General features: G+C 43.3%; 2 protein-coding genes across 9 annotated transcripts in view; both read left to right on the forward strand.

The window, feature by feature from the left end:
• Window positions 1–2,553, forward strand: part of ADAP2 (ArfGAP with dual PH domains 2) — a 33,671-nt gene extending 31,118 nt beyond the window's left edge. For 6 of the 8 annotated variants that reach the window (XR_002174782.3, XR_002174780.3, XR_002174779.3 and 3 more), the window contains 3 exons: window positions 345–450; window positions 2,048–2,111; window positions 2,355–2,553. Coding sequence is in view for 1 of the 8 variants with exons in the window: in XM_019927084.3 (XP_019782643.1) it covers window positions 345–427 (83 nt within the window). In the remaining 7 variants the exon portion in view is untranslated. The remainder of the gene's footprint in view (window positions 1–344; window positions 451–2,047; window positions 2,112–2,354) is intronic. The other 2 variants (XR_012328507.1, XM_019927084.3) reach the window with 1 other exon arrangement.
• On the forward strand, window positions 434–20,158 carry RNF135 (ring finger protein 135). Its single transcript, XM_019927157.3, is given in 9 exon segments — window positions 434–450; window positions 4,786–5,104; window positions 8,621–8,764; window positions 12,021–12,099; window positions 12,102–12,182; window positions 18,026–18,115; window positions 19,636–19,696; window positions 19,698–20,092; window positions 20,095–20,158. Coding segments are annotated over 9 exon segments (1,245 nt in total). The 3' UTR covers window positions 20,154–20,158.
• Window positions 20,159–26,853: the final 6,695 nt, after the last annotated feature.

The raw sequence follows: 26,853 nt of genomic DNA on the forward strand, positions 1-26,853 counted from the left end.
AGACAAAAGTACCTTTCCAAAAAAAATTAAATTAACAAAGGTGTATTTAAATGAACAATATTCTAATTTTCCTAGCCCTTTCTGAGTATATCAGGTTAAACAAAATGCCTCTAAGTAAGAGTAACTGGTATAACTGATAGTAGTTTGATAAACCTTGGTAAAGTCTTTTTGCCTACCTCACAGAAAATAAGAAAGTGGATAATTCTAATGACTTTTGCAACGCAGGTGGTTTCAAATTCTCTGCTTTCAACAAAAAATAAAGGAAAATCTAATCAAGTTGTCAGCTGAGAGATTATTAAAAATAATTTCTGGTGATGAATCACTTATTTTTTTTGCATATATAGATACAGTCATTCCTCAGTATCTGCATGGGATGAGTTCCAGGACCCCCGTGGATAACAAAATCCTTGGATGCTCAACTTCCTGATATGAAATGGCATTCCATGCAAGGTATGAATTTATGATTGAATTTATGGATACGGAAACTGCTGATACAGAGGGCTGACTATATTTCAGAAAGTGTTCAATAAAATGTACGGCATTTTGTCATCTATTTATATATGTGAACAAGGTTTTTCAGCATTAGCATTTATTAAAAAAATAGAAATAGAATTTATTATTGAACCTTGTCTAATTCTAGTGTTAAGTAATGTTCATCACTCATGTAACTCAATAGCAAAACCTCCCACAAATAATCCAATTAAAAAATGGGCAGAAGACCTATATACTTGTGTATGTGTGCATATATATATATATATATATATATATATATATATGAATGTTATTCTGCCAAAAAAAAAGAAAAAGAAGAAGAAAATCCTACCTTTTGTGACAACATGGATGGAGCTTGAGGGCATTATGCTAAGGGAAGTAAGTCAGACAGGGAAAGACAAATACTGTATGATCTCACTTAAGTGTGGAATCTAAAAAAGTTGAGCTTATAGAAATAGAGGGTAGAATGGTGGTAGCCATGGGCTGGGAGTAGGGGATATGGGGAGATGTTAGTCAAAGGGTAAAAACTTCCAGTTATATAATGAATAAATTCTGGGGAGCTAATGTAAAACATGGTGACTATAGTTAACAATACTGTATTGTATACTTGCAAGTTGCTAAGAAAGTAACTCTTAAGTGTTCTCACTGTAAAAAACAAAAGTAATTATGTGACATGATGGAGGTGTTAATTAACCTTATTGTGGTAAGCATTTTGCAAAATACACATATATCAAATCATCGAATCATACACAATGTTAAATGTCAGTTATACCTCAATAAAGCTGCAGTGGGCAAGTAATATTCATCCACAGATAAATGTGTTTTTAAAAGAAGATGGACCATCCATCTCATGAAGAGCTTTAATTCCGATAAAAATTTACTTTTTGTTTAACAATTATTTATATAAATTTACAATATTTTTTGTTTTGATTGATAGTAATAATTGCAATGATAATTCAATCCAGGAGAAAAATTTAACAAGAGACTTTTGGTCACAGGAAGTAAAAAAGAGGGACTTCCCTGGAGTTCCAGTGGTTAAGACTCCCTGCGGGTTCGACCCCTGGTCGGGGGAAGCAGGGCCAAAGAAGTAAAAAAGGTTGAAAATTCAATATATGTACATATTTTTGTTGCAGAAAATTATAACAAAGTGACGAAAGTGATCACAAAGTTATAAAAGACTTTCGTCATAAAATATACTCCTTAGAATAGAGTTCTGTGAGGAAAGTGGAATGGAAATACAAGTTCAAGATGAAAGAATGATAAAATTTCTGATGTAAAGGAAGAAATTGTTCATGTATTTTTCCAGCTAGGGCTGACCCCTCCTACCCCTCCCTCCTTTCTTGTAACCACTGCATGTTTTTGCATAAAACTTTTAGGAGGTGTCCAAGGAAAAAAAAGTTTGAAGACCACTGGTTAATCTACTCTTTCAAGAAATTTGGGGTGTAATGGAGAAGAGAAGGAGGGGTGGCTAGAGGGAGGCTTATATCAAAGGAAATTTTATTTGTTAAGATGGAAGATTTAAGCAAATGTGCCTGGAATTGTGCTTCTTTTCCAGAAAAGACAGGCGCAGAGAAGCTATGAGTTTACTTCAAATGAGAAGTCTCTGGAACAAAATCCAGGTAATCTATCAGTCAGGATAGGCTAGGTTATGCTGCAGCAACAAGCACCCACTAAATCTCAGTAACTTAAACATATCTCAGGTTTATTTCTCTCCTTTACTGCATGTCCTAGTGTGGGCCGGCAGGGGCCACCAAATTACGATTTCATCTCTATAGTTAGGGCAGCTGGCAGAAAAAGATGCAACGACTTACTAGCTTTTTAAGCTGATGTGAAGTTGACATATTACTTCTATGTGTTTCCAGAGTGTCAGAGAAGTGCCAATCCTACCAAGTGCCTAGACGGGGAAAGAGCTGGAAACTTGGATGAGCAGCGCTAAGGACTACTTCCTGTCGTTTCCAGTATTGGAAATAGACACAAATTTGTATTATCTGGTACCTACTTTGACACCAGGCAATATGGTGTAAAATAAAATATAAGACATTTTTAGTTCATTTCAACAGATCACGGAGATACAGGCCCTGTTCTCTGCCATTCAGTTATTGCTGTGTAAGCCTGTAAGTTCCTTTGTCTCTTGGGGACTTTGCTCTTCCAAGCTCTTACATTTTCTACTTGTAATGCACTTGGGACTGGAATAAGAGAGGAGGAAGAGAGCAAGCCCCACCAGAGCCAGGCCTGTTACCTGAAGAAAACACACTTTGGGACTTTCCTGGTGGCACAGTAGTTAAGAATCTGCCTGCCAATGCAGGGGACACAGGTTCAAGCCCTGGTCCAGGAAGATCCCACATGCCATGGAGCAACTAAGCCCGAGTGCCACAACTACTAAGCTGGCACTCTAGAGCCCAAGAGCCACAACTATTGAGCCCACGTGCCACAACTACTGAAGTCTGCGCACCTAGAACCCTGTGTTCCACAAGAGAAGCCACTTGCAATGAGAAGCCCAGAGCAGCCCCTGCTCACTACAACTAGAGAAAGCCCAGGCGCAGCAACAAAGACCCAACGCAGCCAATAAATAAATAAATGAATAAAAATTTTTAAAAATTAAATTATAAGAAAAAAAAGAAAACAAACTTTAGTATTTTTGTCCTGAAGTCTATCGGGTAATGTGCTTTCAGTCAGCAGAGGGCAGTAAGGAAACAGTGGCTCACTTCTGCATTGTAATAGCGATTTTAAAAGTCTAGGGGTCACTCAACTTTGGCTGCACGTTAGAATCATCTGGGGGAGGTTTTTAAAAATACCCCGCTGGGGCTCCACCCAAGACAATGAAATCAGACTCTCTGGGAGTGGAGGCCAAACAACATCGGTATTTTTAAAGAGTTTCACAGCTCTCTGCACCGAGTATTCTTCAACCCCTCACTACTTGGAGTGGTTGGATGACACCTAGTGGGCGCATTCTCAGAAAAGAGTTCTTAAATCGAATCCACTCCTTTTCCTCCTCCCAAGAGTTGTTGGGGTATCTATCTATCTAATCTATCTTATGTATTATCTATCTATATAATTTTTTTGTGTATGTGGTACGCGGGCCTCACTGTTGTGGCCTCTACTGTTGCGGAGCACAGGCTCCGGATGCGCAGGCTCAGCGGCCATGGCTCACGGGCCCAGCCGCTCCGCAGCATGTGGGATCTTCCCGGACCGGGGCACGAACCCGTGTCCCCCTTCTATCTAATCTACCTACCTATCTATTATCTATCTATCTAATCTATTATCTATCTACTTATCTACCCATCTACCTATCTATCTATTATCTATCTACCTATCTATCCAATCTATCTATCTAATTTATCCATCTATCATCTATTGCTCTATTATCTATGTAATCCATCTACCTATCTATCCATTATCTATCTATTATCTATCGATCTATCTTTACCTATCTATTATCTATCTAATCTATCTAATCTATCTAATCTATTATCTATCTACCTATCTATCTAATCTATCTATTATCACCTATCTATCTAATCTATCTACCTACCTATCTACCTATCTATCCAATCTATCTATCTAATCTATCTAATCTATCCATCTACCTATCTATTATCTATCTATCTATTATCTATTATCTATCGATCTATCTTTACCTATCTATCTATTATCTATCTAATCTATTATCTATCTACCTATCTATCTAATCTATTACCTATCTACCTACCTATTATCTATCTATTTAATCTACCTATCTATCTAATCTATTATCTATCTACCTATCCAATCTATTATCTATCTACTTACCTATTATCTATCTAATCTATTATCTATCTACCTATTTATTATCTACCTATCTACCTATATCTATCTATCTATCTATCATCTATCTATCTATCTATATCTTTTGGCCACACCGGGGGGCATGTGGGATCTTAGTTCCCCGACCAGCGGTCGAACCCGCGCCCCCTGCAGTGTTAGCGGGGGTCCCAACCACTGGACCGCCAGGGAAGTCCCAGGGTTGCACTTTGATGGGAGTGGGGGACATCAAGCTAAAGAAAATCTTTGGGACATCAGTGGGTTTCTAACGGCCTGGGGCGAGCGCATTTCCCAGCGCATAAATCAGCTTGCAAAAGGACTGGAAAAAAGGAATCAAGGGTGGACCCAAGCTGCAGCGAAGGAGGAGGGGACAGGGAGAGCGAGGGAGGAGCAGGAGGAGACGTAGCCGCAGGGCTGGCAGCCCCCGGCGTAGCCCTGACTTCCGCGCGCCAACCCCGGCGGTGGGCGGAGCGGCGGCGGTCTGGGGACCAGGGCGGGCCTGGACGCCTGCCCGGCCGTCCCCATGTGACTGACCGAGGACGACCTGGGCTGCATCATCTGTCACGAGCTGCTGGCCCGGCCCGCCACGCTCTCCTGCGGCCACAGCTTCTGTCACAACTGCCTGATGGGTCTGTGGGGCGCAGGGCGCCACGGGTCCTGCCCCACCTGCCGCGAGGGCGCCGAGCGGCCGCTGCAGCTGCGGAAGAACACGATGGTGCAGGACCTGGAGGACAAGAACAGTCGGGAGGCACGCGAGCTGGAGGGCCCGAACCCAGCGCCCGAGCCCCCGCGCCGCACAGCGCAGCTGCCGGTAGGAAGGCGGGACCAGAGACTGCCCTCTGACCTCCATCCGCCCGCGCGCGCCGACTGCATCCCATTATCCCCACGGCGCTTCCTCTCCTCCTGATTGTATTTTCACGTTACTTTTCTCAGTCTGAACGTAGAACCCGTTATTTGGAAAGTTCAGAAAAATATGAAGAAGCAGAAAAAAAAAAATCAAAATCAGAAATCCTATCAACCTAGGCGCTATCCACCCTGGCCTCTTTCCACTTATTTCCAGTCTTTCTGCACCCACTGTGTCTCTCTGACAATTTTTAACTGTGCTAAAATATGTTTACATTATATAACATAAAATTTGCCATTTAACCATTTTAAAATGTACAATTCAGTGGCATTATATTTACAGTGCTATGCAGCCATCACCACTATCTAGTTCCAAAACTTTTTCATCACCACAAACAAGCTTTGTACCCATGAAGCAATAATTTCTCCCTCCCCTGCCCTCCAGCCCCTGGTAACCTCTATTCTACTTTCTGTCTCTGTGACTTTGCCTACTCTAGGTATTTCATAGAAGTGGAATCATACTGTATTTGTCAGTTTGTTTCTGGCTTTGGCTTCTTTCACTTGCTATAATGTTTTCAAGATTCATTCATGTCGTAGCGTGTATCCGAACTTCATTACTTTTTGTGGCTGAATAATAATTCCCTTGTATGATTATACCACTTTTTTTTTTTTGAATCAATTCAAACATCGATGGACATTTGGATTGTTTCCACCTTTGGGTTATTGCGAGTAATGCTGCAGTGAACGTTGAGGTACAAGTATCCGAGTTCCTATTTTCAGTTATTTTGGGTAGGAGTAGAATTGTTGGATCATATGGTAATTCTGTGTTTAACTTATTAAGAACAGCCAAACAGCATTCCACAGCAACAACAATACTTTGCATTCCCATTAACAAAGTAGGATTCCAATTTTCCCCAACTTTTGCTCCTGGGACTTAGGTCTATTTGCTCCTGGTCTATTTGCTTCTGGGACTTAGGTTATTGTCTGTTTCCACCACAGTCTTTTGCCCCAGACACCTGCAAGTTTAACTCCGCTTGCAGAACTTCTGAGCAATACTCACCACCTTTCTGGTCTGAGCTCTGGGTTAGGTGAAACAAAGATGAGCACCCTGTGGCATTCCTTCAGGCAGCCCCCAGCCAGGTTAGAACAGACAGACACAATGGTTTGTGAATAAGATCTGCTCTGCTCCTTTGGGAACCAGGACCAGAGGTTCACGCTGGGAATTTTCAATACCATCACTGAGCCAGGAAGGGAACGGGGCAAGAGCAAGTCAAAATGCCACAAAGCTCTCCTACTGCCAGGTTGTGCTTTTTTGAGTCAGTGTCTGCCAGAGTTCTGACGAAGTTGGTTCTGACAGTTTCTGCTTGTCTTGAGACGTTTCTCTGTGTTTGTGTGTGTGTGTGGTGGGGGGGGGGGGTTGGTGGAGGGTAAAAGAGCTTGGAGCTATCCACTCCTCTTTTTTAAAAAAATTAATTAATAGACTTTATTTTTTAGAGCAGTTCTAGGCTTACAGAAAATTGAGCAGATAGTACAGAAAATTCCCATATACACCTCATCGTTACCCTTATTATTAATATCTTGCATTAGTTTGGTACACTTGTTACAATTTATGAACCAATATTGATACGTCGTTATTAACTAAAATCCACAGTTTACATCAGGGTTCACTCTCTGTGTTGTACCGTTCTATGGATTTTGACAAATGCATGAAGTCATGTATCTGTAGTTAACAGTTTTATGCCTTGAAAATCCCCTGCACTCTGCCTCTTTGTACCCCCTCCCTCTCCCCAACCCCTGGCAACCACTGACTTTTTGCTATCTCTTTAGTTTTGCGCTTTCTAAAATGTCGTATCTTTGGAATCGTACAGTATCTAGCTTTTTCAGGCTAGCTTCTTTCATTAAACAAAATTAAGGTTTGTGGCTTGATAGCTCATTTCTTTTTATTGTCAAATAATATTCCATTGCGTAGATGTCCCACAGTTTATCTATTCACCTTTTGATGGACATATTGGTTATTTCCTTTTTTTTTTTTGCAATTATGAATAAAGCTGTTCTTTTCTTTTTGGTTATAAATACAGCATTGGGAGTTCCCTGGTGGTCTAGTGGTTAGGACTGGGCGCTTTCACTGCTGTGGCCCGGGTTCAATCCCTGGTCGGGGAACTGAGATCCTATAAACCAAGTGGTACAGGCAATAAATAAATAAATACAGCATTATTCCTCAGGTCCTTAAAACCCTTTGTTAGTATAGCTTATAGTGACTGAATATACTTTCCATTGGCTTTTAAATTAAAATGATTGCCTGTGGATGGTAGGATATCGGATAATTTAAAATATTTCTTCTTTCTCATTCTCTGTATTTTCTAAATTCACCACAATGAGTGTGCAGTTCTTTTATGGATGGAAAAAGCAAACACTTATTTTTTAAAGTTTTTAATTTGTTCAGGTGTCTAGATAAGGGCTCCATTCCAGAATTCCAGCTGCCTGAATATTTAAGAGTGAGACCTGGAATTTTAAGAGCAAACAATTGTACCCGTGGTCAGCCACCTCCTCTATAAAATAGTCTGCATATGGCTTCCAAAACACGTGCTATTTTGAGGGACGTCAGTGCTTCTTAGAGATGAAAAACTGGTTCTCCAGTTTTTGAGGTTCCAGCATAATTTAAAAAGTGAAAAATGTCCCTCCAAAGTTCTAAAAACTCTGGTTTATTTAGAGTAAGATGATGAACATCTTGTATTTCTGTGGCTCTCCGTAGGACCTCTTTTGGAGGTAATGCAAATTTCTCCATTGAAGTCTGGGCCCCGCCTGCCTCAGATGGCTGTGACCAGGTCTTGAGGGTGTTGCCAGAATGTGTTGGCTGCAAAACTTCCTCCCATTCCCAGCCAGGCAGCTGAGCAGATGAAGCTCCGGAAGTGGAGTGGTTTAGCATTCTCATCTGAATGTTTCTTTAAATGTGAAGGATGTCAATAAACAAACAGAGTTTGCATCTGCACATCACTTTAAAGTCTCCAAGATCTTTTCATAGTCGATCCTTTTCACTGTTGAAGAGAAGGAGGGATGGTCGCTTTTATTTATGAAAGGAGTGATGAAGACACAGGATGAGTCAGTCAGAGTTGAGAGTGGAGCTGAAACCCGAGTCAAATGCCTTCTACTCACCTCATCAGCTGCCACCAGTGCTGCCAAACCTCCAGGCTCTCACCCTATTTCGTCTCTGACTTCCCCTGTTCAAAATGACCCCTAGGCTTCCCTTCATGCCTCACCCCCCTCCCCCTCCCCCATCCTATGGATGAACTCTGGTTCTCTGTTATGGCCACTGGACCACCAGTAGGGGGAAATGGGCATGCCAAAGGTCCAGGGAGCTTACCTCCTTGCCCTCTAGACATTTTTATCACTTCCTTGCCTGGCTCCTTTATCCAGTGTTTACAGCTCCCTCTGTCTAGAACTGGTTCCTGGGTCCAGCTTTGTGTTCTGCTTTGCTCTTTTAAAGGCGGTGGCGCAGAAGAGCATCACAGAAGTTGGCTGGGGGCTCGCAGAGCTGGTGGAACGGCTTATAGATACTCTCAGGAGCCTTCAGGGTCAGAGACATCTCCCAGAATCTGAACCAGACAATGAAATGAGCATCCTGGCTGTGGTAGGCTCATCTGGGAGAAGAAAGGATGTGCCAGGGGGTGGCGCTAGGGACAGCTCCCTGGGACAGCTAGGGAGCAACCTGAATCGGTTTGCAGTTGAAGGATGCGCTAAGTCCCCGTCTTTTACCATGCTCTTCACTACCAAACACGGATGATCGGGAGTTTGGAATGCTTGAGGTGAGGTAAGAAGGCTTCAAGTGGGCTAGTTCTATCCTTATCACTCCACCTAACCAGCTCTAAGATCACCCGTGACCTCTACGCAAATCCTGTAGACGTTCTAGCTCTTATCCTCATTGGCCTTTCAGCAGCCTTTGACACAGTCAACCACAACTTCATTCTTTTTTTTTTTTAATTTTTAAAAATTTTTGTATAATTTTGAAAGGTTACGGTCCATTTACAGTTATTAGAAAATACTGGTTATATTTCCTGTATGTACAATATATCCTTGTAGCCTATCTTACACCCAACAGTTTGTTCCTCCCACTGCCCTATCTCTATATTGCCCCTCCCTCCCCTCTACCCACTGGTAACCACTAATTTATTTTCTATATCTGTGAGTCTGCTTCTTTTCACAACTTCATTCTTGAAGCTTTCTTTTCCCTTAGCTCTGGGACACGAGTCTTCCAGCCTTTCTGTATTTCTCTCCAGCTGCTCCTTTTCAGTCTGTTTTGCAGGTTTACTCTCCACTGCTAAGCAGTGAGATGCTGGGATTCTTCAAGGCTGAGTTGTAGGTCGCTGTCTGTTCCCCCTACATGGTCCTCTGCATTCCTGTGGTTTTAACTACCACCTCTGTGCACAAATATAGCTTCAGCCTGGACCCTTCTCTGAGTTCTGGTCTGGTGTCTTCCTTCTCATCTTCTCTTAGCATCTCAAAGACACATCGCACTTAATCCGTCCTGCACTGTTTCTCCTCTGGAATACCCCGTCTCAGCAACTGACCCTGTAGCCCTTCCAAGTGCACGAGCCAGAAACCTGGGAATCATGTCACCTCTTCCATCATCTGCCTAAACATCTCTTGAATCTATTTACTATTCTTTTTTTAAAAAAAAAAATTTATTTATTTAATTTTTGGCTGCATTGGGTCTTCGCTGCTGCACGCGGGTTTTCTCTAGTTGCTGAGAGCGGGGGCTACTCTTTGTTGTGGTGCGCCGGCTTCTCATTGTGGTGGCTTCTCTTGTTGCGGAGCATGGGCTCTAGGTGCGCGGGCTTCAGTAGTTGTGGCACACGGGCTTCAGTAGTTGTGGCTCGTGGGCTCTACAGGGCAGGCTCAGTAGTTGTGGCGCACAGGCTTAATTGCTCTGCGACATGTCGGATCTTCCTGGACCAGGGCTCGAACATGTGTCCCCTGCATTGGCAGGTGGATTCTTAACCGCTGTGCCACCAGGGAAGCCCCCTATTTACTATTCTTCAGCTCCTTAAAGACGACTCTAATCCAATCCTATGACTATTTCTTGCCTGGATTTCTACCAAAGTCTTTTAATTGCTCTGATCTGTTCCCTCCAGAGTGTCACACTTCTTCCCATCACAGGGCCCACACCATGGAATGTTCTTCTTTTACTCTGTCATGTAGGTAGTGCCTGCTCATCCTTCAGACCTCAGCTAGATTATCACTTCCTTGGAGAAGCCTTCACTGATTTCCTTGAACAAGTCAAATCCCCTTATTACAGGCTCTTACGTATGATTCCATGTACCTTTCATTTGTAGCAGTTGTTACAGTTGTGACTTGATCATGATTGGCACCATAATTTATTAATGTCTTTCATCCCTCTTCCCTTGCACCGGACTCTAAGCTCTATGAGGGCAGTGACCTTAATGGCTTTTGTTCCTTTGTTCACTCTTGTATCCCCAAGCCTAACACAGTGCTTGGCACATAGTAAGCGCTCAACAAACACCCAGTGTATTTGAGTGAGTGAATAAATGGGTCCTCAGGGATGCAGTGTGTTAGGGTAGAAGGTCTGAGAGTCCATCCATAAGTCCTGACATTGCCACTCACTAGTATTATGACCTTGGACAAGTCATTCCATCTTTCTGAGTCTCAGATTTCTATCTGTAAAACAAACAAAAATGATCCATGGCCTGCACCTCATTGGTTTAATGTGGAGATTTTTTTTTAAAGATCTTGCTTAAAAAAGTGCTTGAGCAATGTGAAAATGTGGGGCAATCAAATTAGCTATGACAATATAGTTAACCTCCATGAACTCCCTCTTTTGTAAAATGGGGATAATAAACCTATCTTGGAAAGTTGTTAGGCAAATTAGAGGTGAGCAGTGGAAAATATTCAGCAGGTGGTACCTACCCCTGTTATGATTGGCAAAAAGAATGGGAAATGGATTTTGCAGAGTTGGGAAGGAAAGTCAGGTGCTGAAGGTGGAAAGGTGGTGAGCAGATGAGAGTCTGTGTTGGGGAATAACAGGACCTGAAGTTAAAGAAAATCAGAGAGTGTGTGTTAGAGGCCCCAGAGAGCAGGGCCTGTATGCAGGCAACATGTTTGTCTTGGCCCTTAGGAAGAGTTATGATAGCAGTCTGGGGAAGATTATTTCAGCCTCTGTAGCTTATCTTCGTGACTATCTGTATTATTTATTTTGTAAAGCCCCTATAAGATGGGCCTAAAATTTTCAAACGTTTTGGGGGTATGAGCTAAGAACCCCATATCTGTTGTACAAAATACTAGAAAATATATTGCAGTTGAAAAAACAAATGAAAATCATCCGTAACCCCATCACCAAGACATCGCCATTCTCTAATACTTTTGCCATACTGTTTATCATTCCAGATTGTTTTCAAGGCGCATACTTTGAGGACCTAACTATGTTTTGAAAAACCCGTTAGGAGGTAAGTAGAAAATTATAGATGGTTGGTAGAACTGGAATATATATATATATACATATATATATATATATATATATATATATATATATATTTTTTTTTTTTTTTTCTGTACGCGGGCCTCTCACTGCTGTGGCCTCTCCCGTTGCGGAGCACAGGCTCCGGACGCGCAGGCTCAGTGGCCATGGCTCACGGGCCTAGCCGCTCTGCGGCATGTGGGATCTTCCCGGACCGGGGCATGAACCTGTGTCCCCTGCATCGGCAGGCGGACTCTCAACCACTGCGCCACCAGGGAAGCCCCGAACTGGAATGTATTTGATGCATTCCTTAAGAGATTTTCTTTTTTCCTTCTTCCTTCCTTCCTTCCTATTATTATTATTCTCCTTCTCCTTCTTCTTCTTTTTTTTTTTTTTTTAAATGATTCATCAATAGGCTTTGTCAGATGGGGTGGACTTTTCCTTGGCTTCTCCAAAACTAGTGACTTCCAACACACCTGAGGGGAAAATGAGGGACATCTCCATGACCTTGAAGAGATCCAGGAAAAATTACAAGAAAACTTCATGTGGAAAGAGGCCCTTGAAGAACAAATGCAGGGTGAGTTGATTTTATTTGGTAGAGGAGGTTTAATTATGGAAGTTGGGGCAGCGTTCCGTGGCTTTGTTTTTTGGGGACAGGATCTGAGAGCCCAGCTGTGTTATCCCTGTGGTGTGAATGAGGAAGGAGTGGGCTGAGCTATTTTTGTGACTGGATGTGTTTTTGGACCTGACTGGAGGTGTGATGTATCACAGGCCCTTCATAGATAGAAACTCGTTTTCTAAGATCTATAAATCCAGAACCTAGATCTGATTTTGCTTGCTCACCGTGCATCTGTGTTATCTACCTGAGGAGATTCAGAAATAGGCAGCTTTTTATTTTTCACTAGTAAATGTCCTTATTAATGAAGCATGCAACTTTGTATATAGTTCTTCATAAATTCTACTCAACTGGGCTTCCCTGGTGGCGCAGTGGTTGAGAGTCCGCCTGCTGATGCAGGGGACACGGGTTCGTGCCCCGGTCCGGGAGGATGCGGCTGGGCCCGTGAGCCATGGCCGCTGAGCCTGCGCGTCTGGAGCCTGTGCTCTGCAACGGGAGAGGCCACAACAGTGAGAGGCCCGCATACCGCAAAAATAAAAAAAAAAAAATTCTACTCAACTGTAATCTCTGGCCAGTGTGTTTAATAATAAAGGGTAACAATGTAGAAAACAACCTTTCTGTCCTGACTTTTAGGTTCGCTGTTGTTCAGTGGCTCAGGATTGAAAAACAATTCACACCTGCCCCTTAGACAAGTGCTCTGGTCTCCCTTGCCTCTGCCTCCTGACTCGGCCACGGCAGGCTTTGTATGCTTTAGAGACGTATCTCTTAGAGCTTTTAGATATTTAAATCATCTTGCTCTGTTAAAAAGTTTCTTATTTAAGTGGAGAAGCATGATTCCTTGGGAAAAGTTTCTTAAGGAAACCAGTTAGAGTACAGTTTATTAATTGTTCCAAAAATGATCTGAGAAATAAAGTGACCTCTTAGCTCCTGTGTGCTCCTAAATTTAGGATGGGTTCCTAATTTAAAATCTAAACTCGAGCTTTAAACTTGAGGATTAAATTTAAAAATTTTAATTCAAAAATCAAAAAATATAAAAAGACACAACAAAAGTGTTGTGTTCCTACTCTCGTCCAATTCTTCTTATTCCCCCAGTTAACCACCTTTACTAGTTTTCTTAAGTGTCCATTCAGAATTTACTTTTGTAAGTACAAGCAAACACAAGTTTATATTCTTATCTTCCCCAATCTTTTTTTTTTACACAAAAGTTAGCATATTGTATACACTGTTCTGCATTTTGCTTTTCTTTTTTTACTTAATATATCTTGATACCTTTACAAATCAGTATGGGTATGAACATCTCTTTGAGATCTTGCTTTCAATTCTTTTGTATATATGCCTACAAGTGGAATTACTGGATCATATGGTAATTCTATATTTAATTTTTTGAGGAATTAAGTATACATATTAAGTATTTTTAAAATTTAACTTAGAAAATTCAAGTATGCCTTAGCAAGTACAACGTTGATTATTTTGGTATTTTGATTTTGATTATTTGGACCAGTCCAGGACAGTTTTAAAACATAAGATCTGAATATATGCCTATTTCCTGAAACATCATTTCCTGAAGTTCTCACAAGATTGTTTTTAAGACAATAGACTAGTTATTCTTCAAGCCAGCACTTTAACAGCTGCTAAGCAATTTGACTGCCTCATCACAATGGTTTCCTTTGACCCTATGTAAACACACCATGAGCTGCCACGGAAATCAGGCAGCCTAAAGGGCACAGTGTTTCTTGAGTATAACCCGGGCCTCTCTGTAACACTAATAAGAATGCAGATAATCTCCAGGTTTGTTGGCCTATGTTTTTTTTTTTCTTCCTTATATGTTCTTTTTGTGGCTTTGATATCTGTATTATGGTGACTTCATAATATTAATTAAAAATCTTTCCACCCTTAAAAAAAAAGCAGAATCCAAAGCCCATGGCCAGACTATTGAGTTAGCATCTCTGGGAGTAAGCCCCAAGGATTTGCATTTTTGACAACTTTGCAGGGGATTTTCATGCACACTAAAGTTTTGATAAGCATTTTGGTGTAGCTTACCCAGCAGGGGTGATTATTTGTAATACAAATTTAATTACTGAGGAGTACAGTTGACCCTTGAACAACATGGGGGTTAGGGGCACCAAACTCCTATACAGCCAAAAATCTGACTATAACTTTTTTCTTTTTTGTAAACAGGAGTCCTATTTTATTTTATTTATTTATATTTTTAATTAATTAATCTTTGGCTGCGTTGGGTCTTCGTTGCTGCACGTGGGGTTTCTCTAGTTGCGTCGAGCGGGGACTACTCTTCGTTGTGGTCCGTGGACTTCTCATTGCGGTGGCTTCTCTTGTTGCGGAGCTCGGGCTCTAGGTGCGCATGCTTCAGTAGTTGTGGCTCGCGGGCTCTAGAGCGCAAGCTCAGTAGTTGTGGCGCACGGGCTTAGTTGCTCTGTGGCATGTGGGATCTTCCCGGACCAGGCCTCGAACCCTGCATTGGCAGGCGGATTCTTAACCACTGCATTGGCAGGCGGATTCTTAACCACTGTGCCACCAGGGACGTCTTCACTATAACTTTTGACTGCCCCAAAACTTAACTACCAATAGCGTACTGCTGACTGGAAGCCTTACAGATAACATAAACAGTTGATTAACACATATTTTGTATGTTTTATGTATTATATACTGTATTCTTACAATAAAGTAAGCCAGAAAAAAACCTTTATTAAGAAAAGCATAAAGAAGAGAAAATACATTTACAGTACTCTGCTGTAGCTATCTATACTGTAAGTTTGCATCATCTGTTTATGAGATGAATCGTCTGTCTGTCAGTATCTACATACGCATTGTCTTATATGATAAAAAGCACTGAGGATGTTATACATATTACTAACACTAGACATCAAAAATGAAAAGATAATGCAAAAAAGAAAGACATCAAAAATGAAAAGATAATGCAAAAAAGATAATGCAAAAAAGAAACATTTATTTACAGGTGTAACTATTCATGCATTGATAACAAAGAAGCAACAGTATGCTTGCTTTGTGGTAGCCTAGCCTATACACTAATGGATTAATCATTATAAAATTTTTATGGCATACAATATTACAGTCATATTCATAACACAGTATTAGGAACATTGTTATTTTTTTAAAACAAAACAGTTACCTATGATGGTAGGCTGATAGAGAGGGAGAGAAAGAAAACTGGAGAGAAGGAAAACTAACACACTACTAATTTTATATTAAATATCACTCACCTTATGCTTATGTAAGGAAAGGCTATCCACTTCAAAACAAGTCTTGCACGTGACGTTCTACACATATATTTTTGTGTATTTATTGATCCACATATATTTATTGATCCACATATATTTTTGATCCACATATATTTTTGTATATTTATTGAAAAAGATAAATGGACCTTCGCAGTTCAGACCTGTGCTGTTCAAGGGTCAACTGTAATTTTATGCAGAACAATTCTGCTTAGAATGGTTTGTTCTTGAAATTATTATTTTAAATTCCCAAGGGATCCAAGGGATCCTGGCTACTTTAAAAAAAAAAAGCCTGTAGCTTATTCTCTTAGTAGAGAAATGAGATTCTTTAGATTCTGTTTTAAAGAAATTTCTCAGCAATTAAGTTTATATAACAAATATTTCTGGCAAATCAATTGTTTAATGAACTATCATTTTTTGTTCTTTTATGAAACCTATCATAATCAGTGGGTAAGCAGTTGAGTTTATACCCAGAGAGATTAACATATCAAAATACTTCATTTCTGTAATAGTTACCAGTGTCTTATTTAATAGCTACTCAGTATTTATGAATGTACATCATGTTTCTTTTTTTCTAAGTATTTTTTTAACATCTTTATTGGAGTATAATTGCTTTACAATGGTGTGTTAGTTTCTGCTTTATAACAAAGTGAATCAGTTATACATATACATATGTTCCCATATCTCTTCCCTCTTGCGTCTCCCTCCCTCCCACCCTCCCTATCCCACCCCTCTAGGTGGTCACAAAGCACTGAGCTGATCTCCCTGTGCTATGCGGTTGCTTCCCACTAGCTATCTATTTTACATTTGGTAGTGTATATATGTCCATGCCACTCTCTCACTTTGTCACAGCTTACCCTTCCCCCTCCCCATATCCTCAGGTCCATTCTCTAGTAGGTCTGTGTCTTTATTCCTGTCTTACCCCTAGGTTCTTCATGACTTTTTTTTTCCCTTAGATTCCATATATATGTGTTAGCATACGGTATTTGTTTTGCTCTTTCTGACTTACTTCACTCTGTATGACAGACTCTAGGTCCATCCACCTCACTACAGATAACTCAATTTCGTTTCTTTTTTCTAAGTATTTTTAAGAACCAACAAGTCAAGTGGAGATTATTTTCTCTACCACTAGGGGAAAAACTTGTGTTAGCTAAAAAATAAAAGAAGTAGCTAGCAGTTGTTACAAACATTTTTAAAACTGTGATTAACGATAAGTAAAATCCTATCAGCTCAGTAGAAAGAAGAGTGGTACCCCACGTAGATTTTGAGCATGGCTTCTTGAAGGGCAGCTCTCCTGCTCTCATGACCTAAGTGTTCACAGCCCACACCCTAGATAGGGCCTTTTGTCTCTTCTCAGTCTGACTCTTGGATTCACTTTATGCTGCTGTCACCTCAAGGTACAAATAGGGGAAAATTTCACCTTCACAGTCCATACTCTGACATTTCCCTTACTGGCCCTTATTCTACCTAACTATGGTCGTTGCAAGCACATAGTAGTTTTAAGGTAACAATTAAACTTTAGTACAGTTTGGGATTAGCCGATGCAAACTGTTACATATAGAATGGATAAACAACAAGGTTCTACTGTGTAGCACAGGGAACTATATTCAATATCCTGTGATAAACCATAATGGAAAAGAATATGAAAAAGAATATATATATGTATAACTGAATCACTTTGCTGTACAGCAGAAATTAAAACAACGTTGTAAATCAACTATACTTCAATAAAAAAAAACCCTCAATGTACACTGAGAGGTAATAGGTACTAGCAGTTGTGATGACTCTCATGTTCCCCAGTTTTATAACAGTTTAAAGCACTGACCTGGGGGGCATGGATATTCTGGGTGTCAGGGTGCCCGTGATCCCTTGCATGATGCCGTGATCCCTTTATCATGCATATTGATAAATATGCATGAAAAACTTCCTATGTGCCTGGCAATGGGCTTGTGCTTAGAATACAGAGATGAACAAGGTCTCTGCCAGCAAGGAGCTTAGAACTCAGTGAGGAAACAGTAAAAAAAAAAAAAAAGTCCATGGTAAGAACATGGGGCTGGATGTACCTAAGCTGGATGTACTGCCTGATCAAGATCTGATGATGAGGAAGACAAGCTATATGTGCTGATCACAATGTTTGGATACTTTCTATTTGCCTTTTTTTTGATGGGACTTTCTTCCCCTCCCAATTTTTTTTTTTAAATGTCTCTCTCTCTCTCACTGTTTGTTGCTTTTTTTTTTAAATTAATTAATTTATTTATTTTTGGCTGTGTTGGGTCTTCGTTTCCGTGCGAGGGCTTTCTCTACTTGTGGCAAGTGGGGGCCACTCTTCATCGCGGCGCGCGGGCCTCTCACTATCGCGGCCTCTCTTGTTGCGGAGCACAGGCTCCAGACGCGTAGGCTCAGTAATTGTGGCTCACGGGCCTAGTTGCTCTGCGGCACGTGGGATCCTCCCAGACCAGGGCTCGAACCCGTGTCCCCTGCCTTGGCAGGCAGATTCTCAACCACTGCGCCACCAGGGAAGCCCCCCTCCCAATTTTTTTGATTCCATAGTTGAACTCCCAGAAGCTCTGTCTTCCTCCTCATGCCCACTGCCTGACCAGAGCCACCTGGCACCCAAGAGGGCTTCCTCGTTCGCTCGATGTAAGTATGTGGTCTGCTTACAACCTGGGTTTGACCTGCTGCAGCAAGGAGCTGCAAGAGCGTGCTGTGTCCATCTCTCTGCTGTTAGGCTCACTCCTTGGCTAGTTCCCCCACACCTGGCCCCTCTCCATGGGGAGCTGATCACAAAGATAAAAGGAGTTGAAGACTCCCAAATTCCAGGCTAAGCCAGACCCATGAGCACTCAGAACCCAGGCAACTTTGGGCATCCATGCTGGGGCCACCATTTACTGCCAACTGCCAATCCCCCAACCTGTTTAACTACCATCACTGTCCGAGTCTGGAGTGGTCCTTGCGAGCACGGATCCTGGAGCCAGACTGCTTGGGTTTGACTCCCAGCTCCTCCTCTCACTAGCTGTGTGATCTTGGACAAGTCACGTAATCTCTCAGAGCCTCAGTTCCCTCATCTGTAAGATGGGGATAATAGTACTTACTTCCCTTGTGGGATTGTCATGAGGCTGAATGAATGTGTGTAAGTATGAGCCTAGAGTAGGAATGCTGTGTATTAGTAATTATTTACTCCCTTAAAAGAAAACATTATGAAATATACAAAATGAATGACATGATCCTTAATCAGGAAGATCATGTGTAAGTGGAGAGATATAAACAGCCATGGTCATCAATCACTGTACTACAGGTAGAAGATGATAAGTATCATAAGAGATCAGGTAAAGTATTAGGGAAAAAGCAAGATGTGACTTTTTTTTTTTTTTTTTTTTGCGGTACGCGGGCCTCTCACTGTTGTGGTCTCTCCCGTTGCGGAGCACAGGCTCCGGACGCGCAGGCTCAGCGGCCATGGCTCACAGGCCCAGCCGCTCCGCCGCATGTGGGATCTTCCTGGACCGGGGCACGAATCCGCGTCCCCTGCATCGGCAGGTGGACTCCCAACCATTGCGCCAACAGGGAAGCCCCAAGACGTGACTTTTGCTGGGGCAGGGGGCTTCCTGAAAGAGGGCTAATGGGTAAGTAGAAATTAAGGTGAGAAAGGAGGGTATTGTTACTAGAACAACATCAGGGGTATGTATAACAAGGTCCTACTGCAAGTTGATGCACCAATATATTTTTTTAAAATTTATTTTGGCTGTGTTGGGTATTCATTACTACACACAGGCTTTGTCTAGTTGCGGCGAGCGGGGACTACTGTTCGTTGCAGTGCACGGGCTTCTCATTGCAGTAGCTTCTCTTGTTGCGGAGCACGGACTCTAGGCGCACGGGCTTCAGTAGTTGTGGCACACAGGCTTCAGTAGTTGTGGCGCACGGGCTTAGTTTCTCCGTGGCATGTGGGATCTTCCCGGACCAGGGCTTGAACCTGTGTTCCCTGCATTGGCAGGCAGATTCTTAACCACTTTGCCACCAGGAAAGTCCCTTGATGCACCAGTTTTAATGCCAGGATGTGTAAAACTTTATCACACTCAAAGACACAAAGCTGCCTTTTGCTATTTGAAGACCTCTTAGCATGAACCATCAGAGGTGGCTAGTCCTGTTCTGGTTTTTTTCCCCAGGGGTCATCAATCCAACCTTTGACCTAGGAAGCCTCTCCTGTAGCCTGGAGGTGTCCAAGGATCACTGTATCTCACCGCCCACAGCCCTATCCCTGGAGTCATGAGAGGTTTGCCTCCTGCCAGGCCTTATGTTCCCAGGCTCTCTCTTCTGGGCAGCAGTACTGGGAAGTGGACACTCAGCGATGTAGCCACTGGGCAGTTGGGGTGGCTTCCTGGGGGATGAGGCGTGACCAGATCCTGGGAAGGACCAGGGACTCCTGGTATGTAGAGTGGAAAGGGACTAGCCAGCTCTCTGCATGGGACATGGTCAAGAAAACTGTCCTTGGCTCAAACAGACCTAGTGTGGTGGGCATCTGGCTGGACCTTGAGGAGGGAAAGCTTGCCTTCTATTCCGTGGCTGATCAGGTGAAGCTCGTCTCTGAGTGCCCAGTCTCTGCTGCCTTTCCTCTGCACCCTGCCTCTGGCTGTATGGCTTATTCCCTGGAAGCTCTCTGACTATGAGGCAAATAAACGTATAAACATTCCCTTGGTGTTAAACCATGTTGATTTCCTGGTCTCTCTGCCTTCAAGCAGGGAGTCAACTTGACTCAAGTTAACATCCCGCTTCCAAAGTTAAGGGATGCAAAGTAAATGTTTAACCCAGCAGACTTGCATTGTTCAAACCCTGCGCGGACCGGTTACAAGAAAGGACAGGCTCTTGAGTGGGAGATAGTATCTAAGCCCTTGGAATATCCTGCCTGGTAAGAGTGTGTTTATCTGAGGGCCTTGGGCCACACAGTGTCAGCTTGATTTCTGGAAGGGCTGGAAACTAAGGTCAGCCACTTGGGCGGTGAGTCTGCCTGCATGACCGACCGCCAGTCAAAGCCTTGGGCACCAAGACTTGAATGTGCTTCCCTGGTTGGCAGTATTCCGTGTGTGTTGTCATACGTCATCCTGGGAGAATTAAACATTGTCCCCGTAACTCCACTGAGAGAGGAGTGAGTGGGCTCTCTTGGCCTCTGCCCTATGTGCCTTTTTCTGTTGCTGGTTTTAACCTGTATCCTTTCACTGTAATCATCTGTAACCGTAAGTATAACAGCTTTGCTGAGTTCTGTGAGTCCTTCTAGTGCATCACTGAAAATGAGATTGATTTTAGGGGACCCCCCCTACACACACACAAGGGGCGTGCTATCAATTGCTGTGTAATACTATTATCACACATTCAGTGGTCTCAAACAACACATATTTATTCTCTCGCAGCTTCTGTGGGCCAGGCGTCAGGATACAGCTTAGCTGAGGCCTCTGTTTTGGAGTCTCACAAGCTGCAGTCAGGGTGTGAACTGGGGCCGGGTGACATCTGAGGCTCCACTGGGGAAGCATCTGCTTCCAAGCTCACGTGGTTGTCGGCAGGATTCAGTTCCTTGTGAGTTGTCAGACTGAGGACCCCCCTCAGCTCCTTACTTGGTGGGCCTCTGCAACATGGCTGCTTACTTCTTCAAAGCCAACAAGGGAGATCAAGTTTCCTAGCAAGGTGGACATTAAATCTTATATAATGTAACCACAGGGACATATAATCACACGTATGCCATCACCTTTGCCTTATTCTATTGGTTAGAAGCAAGTCACAGGTCCCGCCCACATTTAAGGGGTTGGGGTTCACAAGGGCATGAATACCAGGAGGTGGGGGGGGGTCCTTACAGTCTGGCTGGCACATGGTCTCATCTCATACTTGATTTCCCCTATTTTTTAGAATCATTTTATTATATTAACAGAATGGACAGAGAAAACTACACAAAACACATGTGCAGTGTAAGGAATAATAATTATTATTATTATTAAACACAGTTGTAACTACCTTTCAGGTCAAGAAATAAAGCCTTGGGCTTCCCTGGTTGCCCAGTGGTTGAGAATCCACCTGCCAATGCAGGGAATACAGGTTCGAGTCCTGGTCTGGGAAGATCCCACATGCCTCAGAGCAACTAAGCCCGTGCGCCACAACTACTGAGCCTGCGCTCTAGAGCCCATGAGCCACAACTACTGAGTCCACGTGCCACAACTACTGAAGCCCGCATGCCTAGAGCCCATGCTCCACAAGAGAAGCCACCGCAATGAGAAGCCCGCGCACCGCAACAAAGAGTAGCCCCCGCTCGCCGCAACTAGAGAAAGCCCACACACAGCAACAAAGACCCAATGCAGCCCAAAAATAAATAAATAAATAAATTTATAAAAAAAAAAAAGAAAGAAAGAAAACCTTGCTGCCCACCCCAGATGCTCTTTCATGTGCCCCATTCCAATCACAAAACCCTCCGTCCACCTGAAAGGCATCCTGACTTTTATAGTAATCACTTACTTGCATTTCTTTAGAGTTTTAGCACGCAAACATGCATCCCTAGCATAAACCCTAAAAAACCCTGATATATCTTTTTCTTAACGGCTTTGTTGAGATATAGTTTACATACTATAAAATTCACCTATTTAAAGTGTACAAATCAATGTGTTTTAGTATGTTTACAGAGTTGTGAAACCATCACCATGATCTAATTTTAGAACATTTTCATCACCCCCAGGAAGAACCCTCATACCTATCAACAGTTGATATGTCTCTGAAGTCTCCTGATCTACAGCCTTCCCCTCCCTTTCTTCTCCTTACGATTCATCTGTAGGCTGTCAGGCTCTGTTAGCACCTGTTGGAGAGGTGGAACTCCAGCTCTGTTGGATGGGGTTGAGCAGAAAGCCTTGCCACACAAACCAGCCAGACAATCTTTGACGGTGCCTTTCACTTCTTTGCCTCTCTTTCCCCTGTAAAATGGAAATAATTATTATTCGCCCTTCCTTAGCTTCCTCAAAGGGTTGCTGAAAGAATTGATGGAATAGATGAGGACACTGGAAGAATGCCAGGGTGATTATAACCACAGCAAAAATGACATAACTATATTTTCATATCACACACCTTGATCGCTAACGTCTGTAGATTCACACCTAATTTCCACAGGGATCCTCGAAAACAGGAGCAAGCAGAAGTCTTCCCCTGTGATCTACTCGTTTACTCTCTGAACCTCGTGACCACCCTGCGTGATGAGTGTTATCATCTTTCTGTTAACATACGAGGGAAGGGTGGGGGTCCTGGACCGGTTGAGGGCTTTGTGCAGGGCCAGTCAGCTGAGCGTGGCAGAGCTGGGAGCTGGCCCAGTGTTCCCACTGTCAAGTCTCTTAACCTTAATACCCTCTGATAAGGTCCCAGTTGAGACCAGGACCTGGGCATCCACTTTGATAGGACACAGCTCTAAAGCCACGAGGTGCTCTTTTTCTCTTGTTGTGGGTGGCAGTTCTCAGTGTAGTGGCCTTGAGTTGCCTAAGCAGGGACAGGGCCTCTCTGTGCCAGGTGACCATTCAAAGGCTCTCTGTTCTCACTTTGTGCATTATGGAGCCTTTATCTTCTCACCCAGAGTCACCTTGATGTTTGCCTTTTGAAAGTGCCAAGAATTTAGAGGCCAGGGTTTTAGCTTCTTAGGTCCTTTGATTAAATACCATCCTTTCAGGTGGTTTGGATAATGGGGCCTCTGTCCGCGTGGGGTTTATTGGCTGGCCACGTGATTTCCCCAAGCTGCAGCCAAAGCACAAGAATCATAGAGGTGGGGAACAAAGGTTATCATTTCTGGCTTCCTTGCTTTTGTCTCACGTTTTCTGTCAGCATATCCCTTCCAGTACACTGTGGAAAATAGCACCCTTCACTCAAACAAAACAGAAAATGCTCCCAAGGAGAAGAACTGAAGCTGAAATGCCAGTGGATGAAGGGACCTCTCACTGGGGTCTACACCGTGTGGGGGACGAAGTCATCCACCGTGGACCAAGCCAGACGTCCCATCAGGGGCTCCTGGGGCAGCCGCTCACCCCATCTGGAGATGTTTCTCTCAAACGTCTAAGTGGTTGTACCCATTTTTGGGGTCTAGGGCTTTGGGTTCCTGGAAGAACCACCTGCTAAGCAGGAAGCCACCACCTTCTTAAGGCTCACAACAACCTCTAATACAGTTACACCTATCTGTCCCTTGCTTCTCCCTCAAGTACATTTTTTTTTTTTCCGGAAGAGTTTAATTTGAAGACTTTATTTCCTAGCTGATTGCAGAAACAAACCACAAAGTGAAACAGTGCTGCTCTCTGGGGAGACCTCTCAGGCTGCCTTGCGCAGTTCAAGGGAGAAGTCCCTTCCCCGGGGGGCACTTGGGGATTTTGACAGGAAAAGGGGACTCTTCCCTGGTATATGTTCAGCTCCATCACCCCCTACTCTTGCTGAGCCCTTAGCCCCAAATTCATCCTCATTCATAATTGCTCAAAACCCTAATCACTGGGTCCTTCCAGACAACTGCAGTCTTCTTTAATTATACATACTTAGGTTATGCTGAAGATTTTAAAAATATATTTATTTATTTTTATTTATTATTTATTTAGACTGTGCCGGGTCTCAGCTGTGGCATGCGGGCTTCTTAGTTGCCGCATGCACGAGGGATCAAACCTGGGAGCTCTGCATTGGGAACGTGGAGTCCTACCCACTGGGCCACCAGGGAAGTCCCTGAAGATTTGTTTTGATTTGGGATTTATCTTCCTAACCAGCCATAGGGTTTTTTTTGTGTGTTTTTTTTTAACATCTTTATTGGGGTATAATTGCTTTACAATGGTGTGTTAGTTTCTGCTTTATAACAAAGTGAATCAGTTATATATATACATATGTTCCCATATCTCTCCCTCTTTCGTCTCCCTCCCTCCCACCCTCCCTATCCCACCCCTCCAGGTGGTCACAAAGCACCGAGCCGATATCCCTGTGCCATGTGGCTGCTTCCCACTAGCTATCTACCTTACGTTTGTCAGTGTATATATGTCCATGCCTCTCTCTCGCCCTGTCACAGCTCACCCTTCCCCGTCCCCATATCCTCAAGTCCATTCTCCAGTAGGGCTGTGTCTTTATTCCTGTCTTACCCCTAGGTTCTTCATGACATTTTTTTTCTTCTTAAATTCCATATATATGTGTTAGCATACGGTATTTGTCTTTTTCATTCTGACTTACTTCACTCCGTATGACAGACTCTAGGTCTATCCACCTCATTACAAATAGCTCAATTTCGTTTCTTTTTACAGCCATAGGTGTTTTAAGGACAGGGTTTCTTAAGCTTCAGCCTTTCATGTGCCATGATTCTTGTTACATCTGCATATCCCCTGTACTTTTTTTTTTTTTGGCAGTGCAGCCTGGCTTGTGGGATCTTAGCTCCCGGACAAGGGATCGAACCCGGGCCCCCTGCAGTGGAAGTGCGGAGTCCTAACCACTGGACCAGCAGGGAATTTCTCTCTCGTGTACCATGTTTTACTTAATATTTTTCCTAAATCAACTCACATCTCCCCTTTTAGGTACATGTATTTCAAAAGGAAACTTTAAAATATTTATATAAATGAACACCAGAATCGTGTCTTAATTAGAAGGATAAGCCTAAATGTATGTTTCAAGAAAAACAAAACAATGACTAGCTTGGTACCGTTGTCTGTCTAAGTTTCTGAACCTGAAGTGGGCTTGCCCTCTCCCTCTCTTTCTCTCTCTCTCTCTGGCTCAAAAGAAGATTATCAGGTATTTAAGATTTACTGAGGATTTCACCTTGACTTAATCAGGATGGAAAGAAAATAGAAAAAGGAAACCTTTCTGTCCACAAGAGTCACTGTTTCTGACGTCCCTGCACAACTTTTACACCTCTTATTCCACCACTTTGCGAAACGTGATTCTAAGAGATTGGTCTGGTGCAATATGGAAGACTGTGTCTTCCTTCCGTGTGAAGGGAAATTGTTTCACCTTTATTCTTCAAAATAAATACACCCTGGGGGAGAAAAACTTATGGCTTTGGTCAGTGACAATCTCCAGGACACAATGTCTTGGAGTTACCATAGGAGCTTTTCTGATACCACCTTCTGTACAATTAGTCACCAAGTTCTGACCCTCGATTCTGCTTTCTCAAATCATTTCAACTCTGGCCCCCCCCTTCCCTCTGCATCTGCTCTCTGGTTCAGACTCCCATCACATCTCTCCCAGGTTATTTTAATTTATTTATTTTTGTCTGAGTTGGATCTTCATTGCTGCGCATGGGCTTTCTCTAGTTGCGGCGAGTGGGGGCTATTCTTCATTGCGGTGCGCGGGCTTCTCATTGCGGTGGCTTCTCTTCTTGCGGAGCATGGGCTCTGGGCGCGTGGGCTTCAGTAGTTGTGGCTCGTGGCTCTAAAGCGCAGGATCAGTAGTTGTGGTGCACAGGCCCACCTGCTCCGCAGCATGTGGGATCTCCCCGGACCAGGGCTCAAACCCGTGTCCCCTGCATTGGCAGGTGGATTCTTAACCACTGTGCCACCAGGGAAGCCCTCTCCCGGATCATTTTAATGCGAGCTCCTCTATCTCTAGTCAGAAGCCCCCTTCCCATCCATTCTCAGTCTGCTAATGTGAACTTTCCAAAATGGAAGTCAGATCATGTCACTCCCCTGCTTAAAACTCCCCAGTGCTCCCCACCTACAACAGGAAGTTCTGCTTCCTGTTTCTGCTCTTACCTACCTCTAGCCCCCATTTGCTGTCATCCCCGACATACACCCTCCACCCCAGCCTCCCTGCTTTGTGTCACACTATGTACTTTTGCAATTCTGGTTTGCTTTGCCTGGAGTGTCCCCCAACCCCCCTTGTCCGGAGTTGAAAACTGTTTACCCAGAGTGGATCTGGTTTCCACCAAGAGGACTGGAGTCTTTCACTGTCACTGTGTCTAACGTGGCAACATGTGCACAATGAATTTTAATCAGATCAAAGCTGACTCACTAATTGTAGAAGCAGGTACTGGAAGGCCACTCAGGCTAAAATCATGGTCATTTTCCTAGGAGCTTTCTGGGGATATTTTCAGTTTTGCTGGGTTAAGGCATTGTGTTGCCTGGGAGGTTGTCTGTGAACACAGCCAGACAGGGAGAGCAGATTACTGGAAGGAGTGGGACACAATCACACAAGTCTGGCTGGTTTTGGCTAGGGGTGGGATGGGGAGAGAGGAGGTAGAAAGATTTACATTATGGGCTTCCCTGGTGGTGCAGTGGTTGAGAGTCCGCCTGCCGATGCAGGGGACATGGGTTCGTGCCCCGGTCCGGGAAGATCCCACATGCCGCGAAGCGGCTGGGCCCGTGAGCCATGGCCGCTGAGCCTGCGCGTCCGGAGCCTGTGCTCTGCAACGGGAGAGGCCA

Source organism: Tursiops truncatus, chromosome 20 (genome assembly GCF_011762595.2).
Source record: "Tursiops truncatus isolate mTurTru1 chromosome 20, mTurTru1.mat.Y, whole genome shotgun sequence".
In the NCBI taxonomy this organism is placed as follows: domain Eukaryota; kingdom Metazoa; phylum Chordata; class Mammalia; order Artiodactyla; family Delphinidae; genus Tursiops; species Tursiops truncatus.